General features: G+C 41.6%; 2 protein-coding genes across 3 annotated transcripts; one reads left to right on the top strand and one right to left on the bottom strand.

Moving 5' to 3' along the window:
* The first annotated feature begins 8,131 nt into the window (after positions 1-8,131).
* LOC143858988 (uncharacterized) lies at positions 8,132-8,761 on the top strand. Its single transcript, XM_077369671.1, has one exon. The coding sequence runs from the start codon at positions 8,132-8,134 to the stop codon at positions 8,759-8,761; it is 630 nt and encodes a 209-aa protein (XP_077225786.1).
* Positions 8,762-10,333: 1,572 nt separating this feature from the next.
* Positions 10,334-19,254, bottom strand: LOC143847012 (pleiotropic drug resistance protein TUR2-like). 2 transcript variants are annotated; one of them, XM_077355668.1, is made up of 24 exons: positions 18,765-19,254; positions 18,396-18,516; positions 18,198-18,286; positions 17,996-18,080; positions 17,725-17,884; positions 16,435-16,511; positions 15,860-15,913; positions 15,657-15,747; positions 15,253-15,554; positions 14,837-15,118; positions 14,432-14,748; positions 14,182-14,342; positions 13,992-14,095; positions 13,717-13,876; positions 13,486-13,617; positions 13,256-13,410; positions 12,832-13,164; positions 12,456-12,746; positions 12,275-12,358; positions 12,049-12,182; positions 11,737-11,964; positions 11,447-11,618; positions 11,026-11,280; positions 10,334-10,940 (listed from the first exon to the last, which is right to left on the bottom strand). In XM_077355668.1, exons 1-24 carry the CDS (start codon positions 19,088-19,090, stop codon positions 10,680-10,682), a joined length of 4,374 nt encoding a protein of 1,457 aa, XP_077211783.1. In that variant the 5' UTR covers positions 19,091-19,254; the 3' UTR covers positions 10,334-10,679. The 2 variants fall into 2 exon arrangements, with proteins under 2 accessions (XP_077211783.1, XP_077211790.1); XM_077355675.1 differs by having other exon boundaries at positions 13,256-13,404.
* Positions 19,255-20,819: the final 1,565 nt, after the last annotated feature.

Below are 20,819 nucleotides of genomic sequence, written 5' to 3'. Positions count from 1 at the left end.
CTTTGGCCGCCATGAATGTGCTCCTCTCAGGAGCAAAGTCTAACGAATTCCGACAGACAGTAGCCCGCCGGAATCCATACTTCCTAGCAGACCTCATGACTGGTGCTGAGGAATATAAACAACCCAGAAGAGAAAGGAGCACCCAAAGGAGAGAATAAATCTACACGCCCCTCAACACGTCCAGGACCCGAATTCTGGCCGCAATCAAGGGAGAAGATTTCCTCTGGTGGCCCGCAAAGATGTTCTCCAAAGGAAACATGAGGGATAAGATGGAGTACTGTCGATTCCATCAAGATCACGGACACGACACAGATGAGTGTCGGCAACTCAAGGAAGAAATAGAAGTGTTGATCAAGCGAGGTCACCTGAGAAAATACGTGAAAGACAGCGGCAACGAGCGGGAGTCTAGAAGAAGGAGTCCTCATAGTAGGAGAAGTCCTCGAAGACCTCAGTCGCTTGTTGCTTGCAACGAATCTCCAGCCCTCGGGAGCCCCCGAGCAGAAGCGCAACACTCCCCACCCGCTGGTGTCATAAACACCATAATGGGCGGACCGGTAGCAGGAGGAACCTCGACGGCTGCCCGTAATGCTTACGCCCGCCAGACCAACTCTGTGCACACCTGCAGTAAGAAAAGGAAAGTGGAGTACGAGATTTCATTTTCAGATGCAGACCTAGACAACCTCATACTCCCCCATAATGATGCCTTGGTGATCACCATGCTCGTCACCAATTGGGAATTGAAGAAGATATTGGTGGACAACGGAAGCTCCGCCGATATCCTCTACTATCACGCTTTCAAACAAATGCTTATTGGGGACGACCGCCTGACACCTGCAAACTCAGACTTGTACGGGTTCTTTGGAGAGGTGGTCAAGGTAGAAGGGTCCATTGAACTCCCCGTCCTAGTGGGAGAGCCTCCTTGTCAAGCCTTTGCCATGGTCAACTTTTTGGTAGTAAGAGCAACTTCGGCCTACAACCACTATCCTAAGAAGACCTGGACAAAACCTCCTACGCGTTGTCCCATCGGCATATTATCAGAAAATGAAGTTCATAACGCCCAGCGGCGTAGGGGAAGTCAGAGGGGACCAACCACAATTCAGGGAATGTTATGCCACCACGCTTAAGGGAATAAGGGCAGCGGAAGCGTTGCCGATTGAGTTTCTTGACCTCATAGATGAAACTCAAGTCACCATCAACAAGCCAGCCGAAGACCTCGTATGAATTCCGTTGTATGACAGCGACGAGGAAAAGCTTGTCAAAATTGGCTCATCTCTAGACAGTAGTGCGCGAGAAGAGCTAGTTCAATTTTTAAGGAAAAATGCCGACGTTTTTGCATGGACCCCCACCGATATGCCGGGGATTGATCCTAAGGTGAGCGTGGATAGACTCAACGCGGACCCCACTTGCAAGCCCACAAAGCAGAAAAAGAGACACTTTGCTCTGGAGAGAAAGCAAGCGATCAGGGAAGAGGTGGAGAAGGTTTTGAAAGCTGACTTCATAAAAGAGATCAGTTACCTGGACTGGCTAGCCAATGTCGTGATGGTGAAGAAGGCTAGCGGAAAATGGAGAATCTGTATAGAATTCACTGATCTGAACAAGGCTTGTCCAAAGGATAGTTACCCTCTCCCCAAGATCGACGAACTTATAGACGCCACTTCAGGCCATGAGCTGCTGAGCTTCATGGACGCCTTCTCAGGATACAACCAAATACGGATGTATGAGCCTGACATACCGAAGACTTCTTTCCTTACGGATTAAGGGATGTACTGCTATCGAGTAATGCACTTCGGCCTGAAAAATGCCGTAGCAACATACCAACGACTCGTCAACAAACTATTCAAGGAACAGATTGGTCGAAACATGGAAGTCTATGTCGACGATATGCTAATTAAAAGCAAGAGAGCCATAGACCACATATCCGATCTAAGTGAAGCCTTCCAGATCCTAAGGAACTATAGCATGAAACTCAACTCGACCAAATGTGCATTTGGGGTCATGGCAGGAAAGTTCCTGGGATTTATGGTTAGTCAAAGAGAAATAGAGGCGGACCCAGAAAAGATCCGCGCTGTGATAGAGCTGACCCCACCAACCACCATAAGGGAAATTCAGAAGCTCACCGGTATGGTGGTTGCCCTTGGGCGTTTTATCTCCAAGTCGGCATAAAGGTGCCTCCCCTTCTTCAGCGGGATTAAAGGTATCAAAACGAGTCCCTGGACTCCAGAATGCCAAACGGTCATTCGAAGAGTTGAAACGATACCTCGCATCGCCCCCGTTATTGTCAAAACCTGAGCCCGACGAGAGCTAGTCCTATATCTGTCGGTAAGTCTTGCGGTGCTCGCAGCTGTGCTCATCACGGAGGAACATACTCAATAGAAACCGATCTATTATGTCAGCAAAGTGTTGCATGAAGCAGAGACTAGATACTTAAGAGTGGAAAAGTTGGCATACGCCTTGGTCATGGCAGCTCGGAAGTTGAGGCTATATTTCCAGGCTCACACCATCAAAGTCGTAACTGATCAACCACTCAGACAAATCCTGCATAAGCCATACACGTCAGGACAAATGGTCAGGTGAGCGGTAGAGCTCAGCGAATTTGATATTCGCTACCTCGCAAGACCCGCGATCAAAGCTCAAGTCCTGGCAGATTTCGTTGTTGAATGCACCATACCAACTCCAGATACGGTGCCCGAAGCAGAAGAAATGGCTCAACCTTCTGATGAGAGGAGCAATGTTCCACCCGGGGGGCAAGGCCAAGAAGTGATGGACCAGCTTCAGGGTGGAGAGAACATAACTCCACCCGAGGATTCAGACTGGGGGAAAGCCACTCAACCTCCGCAAAGAAAAGACGCTACGACTGAAACGGGATCTGAGGGAACGAATCCAAACAAGAGTAAAAGCAGCGCAACAGAGGAGGAGAACCCACTGAACCTAGAACCGCTCTGTGAATTTGTAGACACCCCATTTTGACCGAGCCCTCCCCCCTTTGTTTTACCCAAGGCATCCTTCTGTGGGATAAAAGGGGGTCGGATAAATCATTTTTATTTGGGATTGACTAATACCAAAGGCCCCCCTTTGTAAAAAAAATTTAATTTTAAAAAAAATGTGGTAATAAATGCACAGAGAGGTCACCCCAGATAAGAGAAACAGGGGATCATTGTTATTCTACTAATATAAAAAGGGGGGGTGCATCAATTGTATAGGGGGTTGTCCTAAGGGGAAAAGAAGGCCCGAATCTATCATCTCCCTATATAAACTAACGTATTAGAGTTTAGAGGGGGACCTCATTTTCCAGCCGCAAGTGAGAAGGAGAGGGAGGAGGAGAAGGAGCTCGCCCCATCATCTTCCCCACCCGTTCGGCCATCTCACACCACTCTCACCTCCATTACTCCCAGCTCTCCATCTTCTTTTTCTTCTTTTCTCTTCTCAAAGACCATTCCACCCAAACCCTTTTACCCCCATCAAACCCTTCTCCGGTCGGATTCTCACCGGAATCCGACCACCCTAGCCTATCCTTCCATCTCCACCACCACCACAAACTCAACCTCCATCTCCTCGCAGCCACCACGCAAACCCATTCCATTTTACCCCATCTTCCATCCCCAATCCGACCACCTTGAGCCACCATCGAACCCACAATCCGGCGAATCCCATTCCCACCACCACCATCAACCTCCACTCAAACCCACTCCGAACCAGAAACCCATATCCATTGTCCCCCATCGCTCCTCCATTAAACCCTCTTTGAAATCCATACCGACGGATTTTCGTTTCTCATACCCAAGCACCCAAAACCCACTTCGATTTCTCTACTGCCCAAACCCATAAATCCAATCTGACCCTTTTCCCATCTCTTAACCATAGACCAAACCCATCTCCGACCACCTCCTCCCTCTCTGCAACCCATTTCCATCCATAAAAAAAAAATCATTTGCAAGAGAAAAGCAGAGAGAGAGAGAGAGAGAGGGAGGGAGAGGGAGAGGGAAAGGAGAATCCGATCCCCTCTACCCATCTTCTCCGGTGGGTTCTTCACCGGAGCCCGGCGGATCTTCAACCGCATCCTCCAGCGAGCCACTATCTCTGCGCCGTTGTCGTCGTGACCAACGTCTCAACCCGTTGGCAATTCTGCCATGGCTAATTGATTCCCCAAAGGATTAAGGAGCTGCTGTCCATTGCATTATCCTGCTGTAAGTGTAGTTGGTTCCATCAAGTTCCTTATGCCTTATTCTTGGTCTACGCTACTCTGTGTGCGTTGCTCCTTCGATTTTCTTGTGTTTTATGCTGAATTCGAGTAAGAAATCGCTAGACAAATATAGGGTTTTCTTTGGAATTTTCATAAAATGCAAAGCCCATATTTTCTTTCATCTGTTCTCAGCAAGGAAATGATAATCCCATTACTGATTTTGTAGAAATTGGAGTACTTGCAAACCAATTGAGATTTTCTCTTTGTTATGTTCGAGTATATGGTTTGAAGATTTTTTCTTTCACGGTGTATGTGAGTCCTAGTCATTTGGGTATCCGTAAAGGCAATTGAGATTTTCTTATTTTTGTGTGGGTCTTGGCTGATGGCATATGGCCAAATAACTTTGGTTTCTTTCCCTCTGTGTTTGGAGATGTGGCTTAAAGTTTTCTTTTGTGGTATATGTTAGTTCTAGTTGGTAGAGCTTTTGCAGGGAAATGGTGATTCTCACTCTTATGGGTTTATTTGCTTTGGTTTGAGCATTGATTGAGAGGCTTGTATTTAGAAGGAATCAAGAATAGGACCATTCTTGCAGCTTCATTTCTTTTGGAGCTTTAGTTCTCAAAGTTCTCGCCCGTAAGGAGAAAAAAATAGGACCTTGTTAGAAACTCCAATGTTTGATTTCATGTCTTTGTATCATAGGGCGATGAAGGCGATAGCCCAAGCCCATCCTTTAGAGGACCTACCTTGTCTTGATGATACCCTCTGTCCTCTTTCTCTTTCTTTAGGTAGAGATCTCTTATCTTTTAGGTGCCTTCTAATTGAAGATACCCCTTTCGTTGTGAGGGCGATGAAGGCGCTAGCCCAAGCCCATCTTTAGGGGACTCGCTCAATCCAAGTAGCGCTCCCCTCTTTTGTTTAGTAGGCCTACCCAGCCTTTTTGGATTTCTTTTAACCATTTTTTTTTTTTTAAAAAAGAACTCTTCTCTGGGCAATGATAAGGTTACTTGGAGCCCGTCTTTGTGTTTTGTGGCTCACAGTGTTTTCGCACATGAATCTACTACATAAGTTGATACCCTTGTTACGCACTAAAATTTTTACAAATTGGGAATATTATTGAATATATTGAAGATTTAACACTTCTCTTATATTAAGCATTTGAGTTAGGTTTTGAAGACGGTAATAAATGGATTATTCAGGTGAGACTACCTTGAGGCTTATGATATTTATTTCTCTTTTATTTAAATAAATTATTTTAAGAAAGAAGGAGATCAGATGACTACTCTATTCGATATTATCGACATGAGTACTATCTGATTTCAAGGCGGGATTAGAAATATTATCATGTGTATTATGATATCAGATGATTACTTTAGCATCATCTGATTTCATCCCCATATTGGGGTGGCGTTTGTGTTTGGGCATAGAAGTGTTTGATATTGTTTTTGCTTTATTAGGCTATCCAGCGGCTGGTCTGGACTAATTAATGTTGTTTATCATTTTATGATTTCTACAGGTTGTGCACTCTTTAGTTGTAGATCATATTTTGCTGATATTTGATTTGTTTTTTATAATAATTGATTGAAAATTTGAGATTATCTGGTAGCCTTTTCTTCCCTCTTTGATAGACTAACACAGTCTTATAGATTTCTGTTAAATTTCTTTAGATACTAGAATCCCCTCTCATTGCGAGGGCGATGAAGGCGCTAGCCCAAGCCCATCCTTAGGGGACTTGCTCAGTCCAAGTAGCATACCCCTCCTTTGTATATAGGAGACTTGCCCAGTCTCACTCTCTTGCTAAACCTCCTCTTTGTGCGTCGTTTGGTTTTGGGAGAACACCCTACTCGGCTTGGCGGCATACCCCTACCCTTATGGGTATTGGGTTGCACATTTGTTGCACCCTAGGGCTAGGCAGCTGTCCGGCCCTGCTGGGTGTTTTACCTTTGCCAAATATGCACAGGGTCTCTTATTCCTTTTTTACGTCATTTGTGTCTCGGAGACAAGCCTTGTCTCATGTAGAGAGTTTTCCCTTTAGGAGGCTTACCTAGCCTCATGTTAGAGTGGCCTCCTCTTTTAGAGTGAGTCTTTGACTCGGTAGTGTTATTAGAGAGTCTCTGACTCATTTGTTCCCCCTCTTTAGTGTTGTTAGTTCGGAGTTTCTCCTTTAGATTTGTTGATTACTTCGCTTTTGATTAGAGGCTAACTCAGTCTTATTAGAGCTTTGCTTGCTTGGGATCTTGGATAGTTTTCTCTCTTCTTGGGGCGCTATCTTTCATGTTGTGGTTCGTCTCTTTGAGACGCTAGTTGCTTATTCGGGGTTTCCCCTTTTGCTTTAGGGCTTTGCCCTAGTTTGTGGTACTACTTGCGTGTTCCTTTTAAGATTGAAAACATTTAAAGGTTTAGAGCATTGGAAAAGCTTTAAAATCCAAAAACATCAGAAATTTGAAACTCAAAAAACATTTAAAAACTTTAAAAATATCAAAAACATTTGAAAAACATAAAAAACCTTAAAAAAATCTAAAGTGTTGAGTGTTTCTTTTCGAAGCGTAGTTTGAGAGTTCGTTTCGAACTACGTTGGCTTGATCCTCTTCCACGAGGTACGTAGTGCAGCTTGGGATCTTTATCCCAAGTCCAGCCAAACTTTGTAAATAAATGTTTTAACCCTTTTTCTTCAAAGCCTTGTTTTCAACAAGATCTTCCTCTAGAGTTAGGAGTTTGTCCTAGATAGAGAGTTTTAGAGTTAGGGAGTTTGTCTTTGATTTATTGTGGTTATTGTGTGCTTGTTTTAGAGTTAGGGGTTTGTCCTAGAGTTATAGGAGCGCCTCCGTCCGGTCAGTTGGCGATTCACATCGCCGACTGATGACTAGGTCTAGAATGCGCTAGTGATCCCATTGTTTTCCTTAAGAAATACAGCCTAGTTACACATAGGTTGTAGGAACCACCTGCATTAGCTTAGGGCTAACCTGCATTTAGTTAGGGCATATAGGGTGTCCTAAAATCTACAATTCACTGGAATTTAAATAATCGTTCAAGAAGCTTTAATAATTAGTCCGGTCTTTTAGATCGAGTCTAAGATAGAGGTCTAGGTGTCTTAGGCATCCTAGTTTAGAATATGTGCGACGAACTATGTTGCCTTGATTCTCGTGGAGGCGGGGATACGTAGGCTTCTTTGGATGAACATCAGACCCATCCGAGGACTCGGGCTAATCATTTAGAGTCTTAGGATTTATTGTGTTGTGTTATATTGTATATTTTGTTGTGTTTTCTTACTTTCTTGTGCAGACCTATACCTTTAGCTGTAACATGCATGTGTTCGTCCACCAGAACTTAGACACATGTTAGGCATGTCACTCATAACCTAGTTGTCATTAGGTGACACATCTTTTAGGTTCTTTTGTGTGTGCTTATTTTCATCTCCGAGACATGCATGATTAGATAGACGTTTTCCCGGAGATGCGTGTTCCCATTTCACATGATTTTCGCTTGAAACTCTTCCAGGTTAATAATAAATGGCATAAGAGACCAAGTGTTCGCACTCGGGCGAATTGGGGGCGCTCTTCGGACCTTCTCCATTCGTCATCAGGCACGGACCTTTTGTATCTCTGGTTATCCATTGCAAACAGAGCATTTGTTTTGGTTCCATGGCGCATCCATGGATGGCGACTCTGAGTTATTTTTAGATACATCTTGGTTTCGAGCCCTGGCTCCGGATCATGATGTATCTCTTTCTTTTTATATCGCCACTCATGCTATGCTGTGAGGGTGGCAACAGTTTCGAGAGTTCCTTGGTAGAGTTCTCCTTCACGTTGTGGAGATCTTAGAGGGTGCAGGAGGGATCTCGCGTCCCTCGGCACCGTCCTCGGATTGGGGTCCACAGAATTATATGTAGACGGATCATCCAACTCATGAGGAAGTGGAGCATGTTTGATACTCACTGGACCAGAAAGCTTCACAATGGACTACGCTGTAAGGTTTGGCTTCCGCGCATCGAACAATGAGGCCGAATATGAAGCCCTCATTGCCGGGATGAACCTAGCAGCACAAGTACGTGCTCTGATGCTAAAAGCCTACAGCGACTCGCAGTTGGTTGTCAATCAGATACAAGGCACTTATGAGGCGCGCGATGAGCGCATGAGCAAATACTTCAACAGAGTTCACCACTTAGCTAGAAAATTCAAGAGCTTTGAGATCGTTCGTGTTCCAAGAACTGGAAATAGGAAAGCTGACACTAGCAACTTCCGGATATTCATCCTTAAAGAGCGTGTACATGGAATTCTTGAAAAAGCAAGCATTGAAACCGAGGTCGAAGAGGTCATGCAAGTTGACCATGAACCATGCTGGATGGATGAGACCATTAGATATCTAAGGGAAGGGAAGTTACCCGAAGATAAGAAAGTAGCGCGAAAGGTAGTCCAAAGATCTGCAAGATTCTCCCTTGACAGAGAAAACCTCTACAAAAGATCGTACACCCTTCCATACTTGAAATGTCTCCGGCTAGCCGACGCCGCATATACTTTGCAAGAAACGCACAAAGGGATCTGCGGTGAACATCTCGGCGGAAAAGCCTTTACTGGCCCACTCTGAGACAAGACGCACTCGACCTCGTCAGAAAATGCTAGAAGTGCCAAAAATTCTCATGTGAATGTTCTTTTGTTGTTTGATTCTTTAATTCAAATATAGACTTGCTTTGGAAATTTTAGTCCTCTCTTGGTGTTTGATTCTTCAATTATAGACTTGCTTTGGAAATTTTAGTAAATTGTTTTTTTGCCTTTCTTGGCAAAAAACCGTACTGGGAGAAAGTGGTAGTAGGGTTTAAAGTTTGAAATGAAATGGTCTTAGGTTTATAATATAGCACACTTTTCTAGGATTTAGCCACATACTAGATTTTAATACGAATGGTAGGTTTTTAGCGGCTGAAGAGAGCACCACTTATCTAGCTGCCTAGAACCTTATCCTGTCTCCGAATAAACTCTAAACTTGATTTCTTTCGAGAATAAATGATTAATTCTTAAGATGTCTCTCCACACCGTCACCCCTTGAAATCTAAAATTATCCGTGGAGAACCAATGACCCTGCGAAGTACCATACTTACCGTCTATAACTCTGACCCAAAGATGAGACCCCGCATTTCCAAATCTCCAAAGCCATTTCCCAAGGAAAGCAAGATTCATTGCCTTTACTCTTCTAAATGCCAAGGGCACCTTTGATGCAGGTGCATTCCTGGTATTATGTTGCTGCCGGATTTTCAATCCAGTAAAAAAATGGGTTGGCTTTGGGTTGAGCTTGAACCAACCAAACTGAAATTTCTGAAATTTTGTATTTTTAATGAAGGAAAAAAAAAAATAGTTCTTACTTTTTTTAAAAATAAAAAATTGAGTTCGTTGTGTAATTGTGTGAAATTTTGATAATGTAATGACTAACGCAATAATAAATTACACATATAGCATTATGATATATAAATTTATTGAAGTCTAATTCTTTATATTTGAATATATTAACCGAGAAAGCAGAATTTCATACTATCAACCCAAATCAGGCCCTGTTCATTCTGGATTTTGAGTCCAAAACTGATTATTGGACTCGAAATTGCATTACTTTTCATAATTTCTTCATCAAGGTTTCATCAATGATATAAGATCATCCAGTTACAGTGGGACCAATATTTATACCATGAATACCATAGTTGAACTCTTCTGGGAAATGTGAGGCATATTTAGACTGTTGTACATCATTTACAGACAGAACCATTATCCTTGTTTTGAAGAGAATCTACTGATTTTGTCCAAGCAAAACAAAACCAAATTATTCTCTTCATTGATTCAAAAGAATGTAGAGTTCCAAACTCATTTTTGGCTGTAATTACAAATTTCTATAGGAATCTATCATCCGTAACAAATTTAGAGTTTCAAACTCATTTTAGGCTGTAATTACAACTTTCTATAGGAATCTATCATCCACAACTCTCCTTGTTTTGATACTGTCACCTCTCTATTTTAAATTCTCTAACTATAACAGGCATTGCAACCTGCAAGTAGTTTAAAAACTAATAAGGAGGTGCCAATAAGATGCAAATATCAGTTCCCTTTATCTCTTGTTTAGTTTTCCTTTAGTTGCGCTTTCCTTCTCCATCTCACTGCCAACATTTTCAAGAATGCGTACAAAACAGGTACCAAATATATGTATACGAATGAGAGAGAAAGATTTAGTTCACGATCTCCTATATCAAATTTGATTCATAACACAGTGCATATATGAACTCACAAGAAATTTAAAAAAATGAGAATGAGAAAAGGGAAAAATAATTATACACCCATTCTCTAATATATAATCCACTAATCATCAAACCTCTGAAGTCATACTACTCTGCATCAAGCTCCAGCACCCAGCCTCTTCCAACTAGTAAGTAGTAACCAAAGAGCCTCACTCCCGTCTACGAGAGAAGGGCTGATCTTTTAGTAGCTTTTGAGTCCAGAAGGCTTTGGTCTGACTGTCGAATGGATGCTCATCTTCTTTGGAAGTTTAAAAACTTGATTGAGAAGGCAAAGATAAATGCAAAGAGAACAGTAAAGCCAATCATTCCGGCAGCAAGCACACCCAAGAAGTCGTGTTTGAATCCAAAATATTTCTCTATATACTCAGACACGCTTTCTTCCGTCTCCTCCATTGTAGTATGTATGTCTCCGAACTGCGAGACAACCAATCCATACAAGGTCCACGAAACAGGACAGGCCCAATAGTACCATCTCCACCATATAGGAATTCTCTGTTAATCAACCCAAAAGCATTAGCCTCCATTCAATAAGTCAAGAAAACATAGCTCATAAGGTTAGGATGATTTTAGAACTTACAGGTCGAGGAACTATAAAGCCCGCAAATAGATTCCATAGTGAATAAAATGCAGAGGAAACAATTCCAGCAATGTCGTGATTAGGGGTCATGCCAACAGCCATCATCCCGTAGTATGTGAAGTAAAGCAATGTGAAGAACATGAAGAACACTTGCCAAAAGAACTTGGCAGCCGTCCATTGAAATGCAATCATGGAATAGACAATGAGCGCATAGGATAGAGTCTGTGCCATGACATATGGAACCTCGATTGCTACCTGAAAATATTGCGTAATAAGGTAAGATGACGGTAGGAAGAAGGGAATTCAGTTAGTAAACTCAGAAGACTTTTATAAAAACATTCCACATACAGAAATAAATCAGTTTATAGACGGTATGAAAATCAATATCTTCAAGAATTTCTTAAGAAGAGATTGGACATACTTGCGAAAATGCGTAAGGTAAAGCGGAATACATTCCGGCAGCTCGCTCTCTGTAGAATACTGTTCGTTCAACGGCCACAACTGGCTGCACGGACGATGCATTTTGTACACCTATGAACAGAACGGCGGCATACATGGAACCCATTGCATTCAACAGATCTTGTTGCCTACTCCTGTCATTTACGACAATATATAGATGCACTCTACTTAGCTTTAAAACCAGAGGAGAGTTAGACATGTAACTCAAAATTTTGCGAATAGAGAAACTAATACACCATCCTAGCAACATACGTTTTGGAGCCAAGATTCCAGAACATCGTCCCAAACAACAAGGCAATGAAGGTTGTGAATAGAAATCGGACAGCAGTATAAGGTGGATTCCGCCAATATGACTTGTGTTGTTTCCAAAGGCAAGCCATACACTGTGTGCTGAAGGGTTGCGAATACTTAGTGGGGAAGTATAGGTCTTCGAAGCCGGGAGGAGGTGTACTCAGTTCATTAATAAGAGCTTTGTTTCTCCTGCAACAATTACCATAAGTGCCTAGAGATGAAAACAATTGACAGTTTACATGTAGATGTGAGAACGTGAATAGGCGAACCCACCTATACAGATCAGAATTCTTGTACACATCGGTAAAATTGACCCCTAGAATCTCTTCCTGTGACAGGGAAGTCACCTCCAACATCCATGTCGCTGGATTATAACCGTCTTTAATCTTGCTAACTCCATTGATTGCCTTTATAAAACAAAACCCAATTCTATCAGTACTCGTATCATGGGAACAGAAAAGCAATAATTTGTAGTTATTTCCTGTTCATAAGGCCTCACCTCAAAGTAACTGATCAGATGGGTAGAATGGTGGCCCAATGGTCCTACGTATATTTCTTCTCCCCCTCGTTTCATAAGTAAGAGCTGCATCCAGGCAGAATAAATAGACCACAAGATCTGGTGAATTAACAAATCAATCAAAAATGACATGACAAATTATTTTAGTTCAGTTGCTTCTCACCTCATCAAACGCTTCAAAAATTTCAATGCTGGGCTGATGGATTGTGCACACCACCGTTCTTCCGGTGTCCACAGTGTTCCTCACTGTTCTCATCACAATTGCCGCTGCCCTCGCATCTAGTCCAGAGGTAGGCTCATCCATGAATATTAAAGAGGGGTTGGCGACAAGCTCAACCGCAATGGTTAGCCTCTTACGCTGCTCGGTCGATAACCCATTCACACCGGGCAACCCGACTAGTGCTTCTTTCAATGATGTCAATTCTACGAGCTCCATCACCTCATCGATGAACATCTAAAAATCATTAGTTTTACCAATCAGTTGACACCCAATCAGACATAAGGGCTCATTGAAACAGATTAAGATTTACGCCACCAACCTTTCTTGTGGAAGAGTTGACCTCAAGGGGCAACCTAAGCCATGCAGAGTATAAAATGGACTCATAAACTGTAACATGAGGAGAGTGAATGTCATTCTGTTCACAGTATCCAGATATGCGTGCAAATGTTTCTTGCTTCTTGGGGTAGCCAGATATGGTGATGGTTCCCTCTATGTATCCGCCAGTTTTCCTTCCGGCTAACACATCCATCAGCGTGGTCTTTCCAGCACCACTAACACCCATGAGTGCTGTAAGAACCCCAGGCCTGAAAGCTCCACTTACACCCTTCAGAAGTTTTAAGCGATCTTCCGTAACACCTTCTTCTCTCATTTCCTGTAGTTTCAAACTATCAGTTCCTGGTTTCAAGGTCGGTATTCGTGTGAAAAAAATGAGAACTTAGCATTTGCTTGGAACTTGATGTTACCTGTGGCATGTCTACAGAGTATCTGATATTATCAAAGACAATTGAAAGAGGTGAAAATGGAAGGACCATGCCCTTCCGGCTGTCACTGGCACCGACAGTGGCATCTCTACGGGCAGATAGTGATGAATTTCCGCTCCGAGTTTCATTATCTGTTGCTTCAAATATGCCAGCAGGTTTAGGTGGCTTTCATTTAACAAAAAACAAGCAAACAGAGAACTGGATGAGCTTACCATTGGATGCCTGATGTGCGACAGAGTTCCTTCCTCTGGATGACATTGCGACGCCCTCGTTTCTTCTGGTTCTCTCAGCGTTGTTCTCCTTCACTGGTTCTTCAGATTGAACTGCTTGACCACTTCTGAAGGCTGAAGGCATTACTCACACAGTTAGAACTACACAACATAAATAGTACAGATGTCAAATTCTTAGACTTGGTGTTATACATTCAGAATGAGGTTACTCACGGTTAAGATATGCAAGCCCAATAGTGAAGAGTCCATTGAATAGGAATGTATATCCAATCAATGCGCCTATCCCAAGCCAATACCAGTATGAATGAGGAAAGATTCCACGTGACTTCAATAACTGAACTCCCAAGGTATCGGTCGAATTTGGAAGAAGCAACTGTAGCACAGAGCCAAAATTAAATCTGAGATAAATTTCTTTGATTAAGCAAATCTGATATAAATTTCCTACTGAGTAATGGAGGTATTTTCCAGTTTGCGGCCAAAATTCTTACATGTCTCCAACTTCTCCCTAGAAATTCATTACAGGCTATTGCGTTCTGTCCATACATCAAAGGAGAGGCCCAGTAACCCCAGATCCACCATTTCTTCACATCCTCTGCAGTCAAGAATTAAGCTTCAGTCAGTCAATAAATTTGTCTACATGCTTTATAAAACGGTTGGCATTCTTTAAGTATATCATACGTCGTGCTATTATAAATCCTCCAAGCCCCAAGATTGTAAGAAGTGCAAAGTTCCCAACTGTCAATGCCACTATCATATTGCGTCCCAATACAGCCATTAATCGAAACAGTCCAGAGGCCATCTGACTCATCAGTGCAAGTAGCAGATATTGTTTAAAGAACCTGCAACAATTAAGAGTTTATGATTAATCACTAGAAACCATGAAAGGAAACACAATTGGCGCTTTGATCCCAATTGTATTAAGTCTCACCTTCCAACATTAGGGTCAAAACCAATGACATAATAAGTCAAGGCAGTCCAGACAACAACTTCAGCAAATGATATGGGAATTTTGAGGATCCATGTAGGTAGAGCATATGCCCATGAAGGAAAAAAGAGGAGATCTCTTTGCTTGAAGAAAACAGGAAGCTTTGCAATGGTCATTGCAAGCTCTGAGAACCCATTAAACATAATAGTAACAAGAGCGAAGAAGAGAGCACCCATAAAAATATTCCCATCATCTAGTGAATCACGGGGCATCTTAGTACGAAAGAAGACCGTCATTGCAACAAATGAAAGGAATGTAAGCTGAAATCAGACGGAAAAAAGATTGTAAGGTAAAGGATTCGTAAGTTTAGAATTCGAGAATCAAACTAGGGTGTACAACATTACTCACTTGACACATTTTGAAGACGTAGACAAATGAGTTTCTCTTCATCAGTAACAATTCCCTTGAAATGCAAGCTTTCAGTAATTCCATCTTGGTAACTCCATATCTGGATGTCGTTAAAGCAGCAGGATGGCTCTTAGTCTTGTCGAAAGGGGTGCCAAGTTCCTGTACTAAATTATGACCAATATGGAATGACTTGAATGCATCCGAAAATTCCTTGACAGAAACAAAACTGTATGGTTCATCACTACGTGACCAGTATTGCTGCTGATCTTTTATTGAAGTCACCTGGAGAAGTGTAACAATTCAGTAATTCAACATCCTACACAATTTAAATTAAGCCCCACTCGCAAAAGTTGAAAGCAGTTTTCTTGTGAATGATTCTAAGTGAGAAGAATAGTAATAAATTTGAGCAAACTCACTTCCTGCAAGAAGTCTGCAACACCTTTCCTGTCTGGACATTTGAAACCCATGGACTCAAAGAACTCGAGCACACATTCACGAGGACCCTGATACACAATTTGCCCGTTGGCGATAAGAACTATGTCATCGAATAGGTCATAAGTCTCTGGTGCTGGCTGAAGCAAAGCAATTAGTGCTGTCCCACCAAGAATGTGAATAGACTGTCTGAGGGAATTGACAATCTGGAAAGTTGTGGAGCTGTCTAGGCCTGTGGATATCTCATCCATGAACAAGGCCTTTGCCGGTCCAACAAGCATCTCGCCTATACAAATCAGAATACCCAACAATTGAGCAAAAATCATAGGAACAAAGGACTCATCTAAAGTCTAAGATGACTATTCGGTTCATTTTCGGTATTTTGTACCTGTTGTAACACGCTTTTTCTGACCCCCAGAGATACCCCTCAGCATTTGATCCCCTACAAGGGTATCAGCACAGATATCCAGACCTAAAATCTGCAGTTTTAAAAGAGAACAAGTAAAGCAATGAATGCCAATATTTGCTCTTCTAGAAGCCCACTTTGACATAACTTTTGTTGAAATAATATATTTCCATCACAGTATATACCTTGAGAATGTAGTCTGTGACCACATTTTCTTCCTGCCCTTCTAGTGATGAGGCCTGTAGAAGTACAATGGAAAGGACATAATAAATCTCAGCGTCCAATAATTCAACTGATTTTTATTAACCATCCATTAAGAACGTCTTATTGTAAACCCAGTAATGCTTTGTTGTGGAGTCTTAATTATTAGAATGCAGGAATTTGGAACTGTAAAAAAATCATGCAGAAAATGAAATCAAGCACAGGAAGCTGCAGTTCAAACAAAGCTTGTAAGATACCAAAGATCCTCTCAAACAGGTGGCAATGGTCGGATCCATTGACTGTATAACAGTAATGCCAAAGATTCACAGTGGCAAGAAAAAACAGGTAATTACTAAGGCCCTGTTCGTTTAAGATTATGTTTAAATTCAATTCCAATAATTGGTTTGGCAGTCACAATCGGTTGTCACAATCTTAAACGAACAGGGCCCAAGTCTTTCATGTAATTCTTGCAAATGGATGGCTCAGTCGAATGCTAGATCTATCTAACAAAAATAATGTTCATGTTTGAAAGAGTTGTTCTTAACTCTTACAGTCTTACCTTCATGTAGACATCTATGTCAGGATCTGGCTTGATATTTGCTGCCTTCTCCCTTCTTGATAGCTCTGTCAACATTTCTGCAGACCACACAGAAGAAAAAAAACACAAACCTATAATTCAACCTATATTTGTTTTTGATAAATTCAAGCTATATGTTGTATTCTGGCTGGGATTCATCAATTGGGTGGACTATAGATGCTTGTCGAACTGAGCGGTCAGCTCAGTAAGCGTTTAAGCCTTAGGGTTTAGGATTTAGAGCCATTATCAAAACATGATCGTGCGGATATCAATAGTATATGTATGCTGGTGAATGTGTGTGTGTGCGCGCGCTCGTTTGTGTGAAGGTGATATATTGGCCCCTATTTTAACCACGACCACACCTCTTTTCTACATATGGGGATAGAGTTTTGGTGTTTCATGGCTGAGAGAGAGTAGAAAAGAGAGCTTGTAAACGTAATATTGAGAGTGAAACTCTCTTCGCCCATGGATGTGGGCACACTACCGAACCACGTAACTCTTATGTTTCTGGCCGTGTGTATTTGTGTTTCTTGCATTTTGTTTGTTGTTGGCTACACATTAGTTTGATCCCATTTTATGGATTCAAGATCTCTCGATTTTTTCACTCACTAAGGGGCCGTTTGGATACCTGGATTTCTTCAAAATTATAGATGAGAGACGAGAGAAGAAGCGGACCAGCTGCCGTTTTCTGATTTCTCTCCCTTCTTTCCGTCAGCAAGAGAGTAGCAGATCATCCCATTTTTCCAGGTTTTAGAAATCTCAGGATGAGGGAGAGATTTCTAAAACCTGGATTTCTTACTTAAAATCCAAGAAACACTGTCAGGACAGCCTGCAGCAGCTTGATCATGAACCCTCTTTTACACTGTTTTCAAACTAAGACATGGATTCTAAAATCCGCGTATCCAAATGGCCGTTTCAATACGCGGATTTCAGAATCCTGAATTTCCTCAAAATCTTGGATGGAAGATGAGAGAAGAAAGGAAACCCTCTATCGTTTTCTGATTTCACGCCCTTCTTTCTGTTAAGCCAGAGAGCAGGAGATCATCCCGTTTCCAGGTTTTTGAAATCTCAGGATGGGGGAGAGATTTCTAAAACCTGGATTTCTTACTCAAAATCCAAGAAATACTGTCTGGACATCATACAGCAGCTTGATCATGACCCTCTTTTACACTGTTTTCAAACTAAAACCTGGATTCTAAAATCCGGAGTATCCAAACGGCCCCTAAATCTCCCAATTAATTCAATCAACTGGAATCAATTGCTTTAACTTACCGTAACGAGTTCCGACTCCTTGACATCTTGCAGAGAAAGCCAAGGTTTCTCTCACAGTCATCTCCCCCAAGTGGAGATCATTCTGACTGATATAAGCAGAGGTCCTCTGAGGGACAAATTCATCCATTCCATGGCCATTATACGTTATTTTCCCAGAAGCCTGTTGTTAGAGAAAAACCCATACCAACTTTTATATCTGCAGATTGTAATACTTCCTTGAAAGCATAAAAATTATCATAACAACCAAGGAATAAGAACTCGATATGTTCACCTTTAGTTCTGATTCCAGCTTTCCTGCCAAAGCTAACAGTAAAGTGGTTTTCCCAGAGCTTGGGGGGCCTAAAAGCAGAGTCATTCTGCATAATTTACAGGAGAATCAAGCTTTTATTTAGCCAATAATCAATCCAACAGAAAGAAATGCAAAGTGAATAAAACCCAATTCGCGATTTGGTCAAAGCCACTAATTTGCTTACCTGCAGGGCCTGATGATTCCACTGATATCCTTAAGGATTGAAAATTTCACCTTTCGACTAGGTAGTATGCGGAGGAAGTTGAGGAGATCCTTTCAAAAAGGAAAGAGAAATTGCCAAATGAATACAGGAACATATTACACACACAACTAAACTGGTGTTTTCAATTTGAAACTTGATGATTAATATTATGCAGAATACCTCCGCAAAATTCATCATGAAATTGAGGACTGTAGGTAAAGCTCTGCCACCAAAATGAGCTTCTGCTTCCACATTCAAATGCTCAAACCGAACTTCGATCGTTGGACTCTCAATTCCAACTCTGTAAAAAAAAGCCAAAGAAATTGGAAAAAAAGAATCATACATACTGGCAGTGGAAGGACCTTCCTACAAGGGCTAGGGGTACTTTAAGATATGACTCTCTGGACATCCTAGTATCCGTTGTAAGTAATTTTTCTTATATTTTGTTTTTGAAGTAAGGTGTTATGTCGCAATTAAAAAAAATCGAACCATCAGTAATTCATGCACAGAAGGCTACAAATGATCAGAAACAGAGTGGGGGCAGCTTACCGATCCATTCGGTTCTTGAGCTTCAAGAGGAACTTCTCATTATCCTCCTCAGCAGTTCTAACTAATCTATCTAGCAAAGTTTTTTTCTCTTTAAACCCGAGATCTTGAATATCAACTTCCTTGTGCTCACCTTCAAGGCTTGTCAATATACCTTTTCTTATACGATCGTACGTTGGAAGTTTCTCGAGAGCCGCCCATTTCAGAGCTTCTTCATCATCTTCATCCCGAGAAGATCGCGAAAAAACATCGTCCACCCCCGCATTCCTCCACATGGACGACGCATTTCGATGTAAACTTCCTACTCGATAAAGATCGGTAGTATTCATTGCACCTCTCAAAACAGAAATAACTTTAATTTCTTCAAGAACCCACTAAAACCCAGAAAGATTTCCCCCTCCCAGTTCAATAAGAACTGATTGGGTTTTCTTCCTCAGTTTTTTTTTCTTATCCCACACGAAGCTGTGAAGCAGTACGTGTGTTTGTCAGAGAAATGTTGAGGGGCTTTATGTGTTTAAATATAAGAAACAATCCTAGAGGCGGCTTTGAATTTTCCCGGGTACTGTTTAGATAGTTGAACTCCTTTTAAGGAGACCGTCCGATCAAGGATTACAACTCTACAGTCAAGTCAACATATCCACGTGGCAAATGTAGCACAGGCACCGGTCTTTGAGGATTTACGTTGTTTAATGTGGTAAGGGGTATTATTTTCTCCTTTCCTCATGCTTTAACCGTGAGGACTTTTGCTTGTCCCTTTAGACCCGCCGAGTTATTAATTTTTTTTGTACCAGGCTTCTAGAAGTCTAACTTGAAGGCTTTCTTTGTTTGGATTTTGCGCTTGATTTTTTCGACGTAAAATGATATTACCACCACCCCTCATTCAAATTCTGCGACACGTGAGGGCCCACTCTCGTCAAATCTATGAAAATAAATCCTTTTTAAGCCTGCTTCCAAGTCGTTGCTACTTTGGTTTTTTCTTGCCTCAATCTCCGCATGACTGTTTTTATAGGCTTCTAAGCTTCTTACAGGATATGAATGCACATATTTTTCCTTAGGAAATATATGAGAAGGCAAAAGTACAAGTAGGGACTGCTCAAGAACCTCGAATCAATGATCGCCTTACAAGCTTGGTGGTATATTGACACTAGTCTTCCCTATCTTGCTGGTTTGCAGATCAAATAAAAAGAAACAGAGTAGAATTCTTGGTTGGTTCGAGGGAACCCAAGTCCTCCGGTTAAACACACTATGTTTTCTTGATTAGCAAAACATAACTATTATTCATTGATAGCCATATTTAAAACAAAACAGCTTACAACGTTCACCTACAGAATATGAATCAATTAGCAACAAAATAGGACTCCAACGTTCACTTGCAGATTATTAGGAATCTAGTAATACCCTGGACTAACAACCTGACCCACTACTCTCTACCACTATCCATGACATAGAGTCCACTAAAATAAAAACACCTACTAACATATCAACAGCCAACACCACTAACTACTACTGCTTGATTAGCAGTGGGAGAAGATATCTCACCCGCATAACACTTTGGATGTTCGAACTTTTATGGAGCTTCATCACAACATTAGTTTGATGGTGTTCAACCTTTTACAAATCGCGTTTAATTTGCATTACAATAATCACTTTTGGGTTTAAAACAATGCTCAAAATCTAAAACAAACCGAGCATAAATGGACAGTGAGGAAATAAAAAAACAATGGTATGTATTCATCAAGAAAGGCTCTACAGATTGGAGGGTTAGAATCGCTTACTGGAGGTGCATTTTCGCTCTATGCCCTATCAATAGTAGAGTGTAGGAAATAATTTTGGATCATTCAGCATATTGCCTTCGCTTGTACTTTTGCCCGCACACATTTTTCATTTGGAAAAATATGGTCATCTGTTGTGAGAAAAATTCTTTTCAGTAGCAAAAACAAAGCCTTTTCGACCATCATTTCAGCCTACCTTGCAGTCATTGGATTCTGCGTCGCCGTTGGATCACATAGTAGGACAATGTGGCACCTCCAATATTGTTTATTATGGGACCCCACATGG

Source organism: Tasmannia lanceolata, unplaced genomic scaffold (genome assembly GCF_043159265.1).
Source record: "Tasmannia lanceolata isolate RefF3 unplaced genomic scaffold, GAP_Taslan_0.1 ptg000003l, whole genome shotgun sequence".
NCBI lineage: Eukaryota > Viridiplantae > Streptophyta > Magnoliopsida > Canellales > Winteraceae > Tasmannia > Tasmannia lanceolata.
This window is presented reverse-complemented; position numbering and strand designations above follow the sequence as displayed.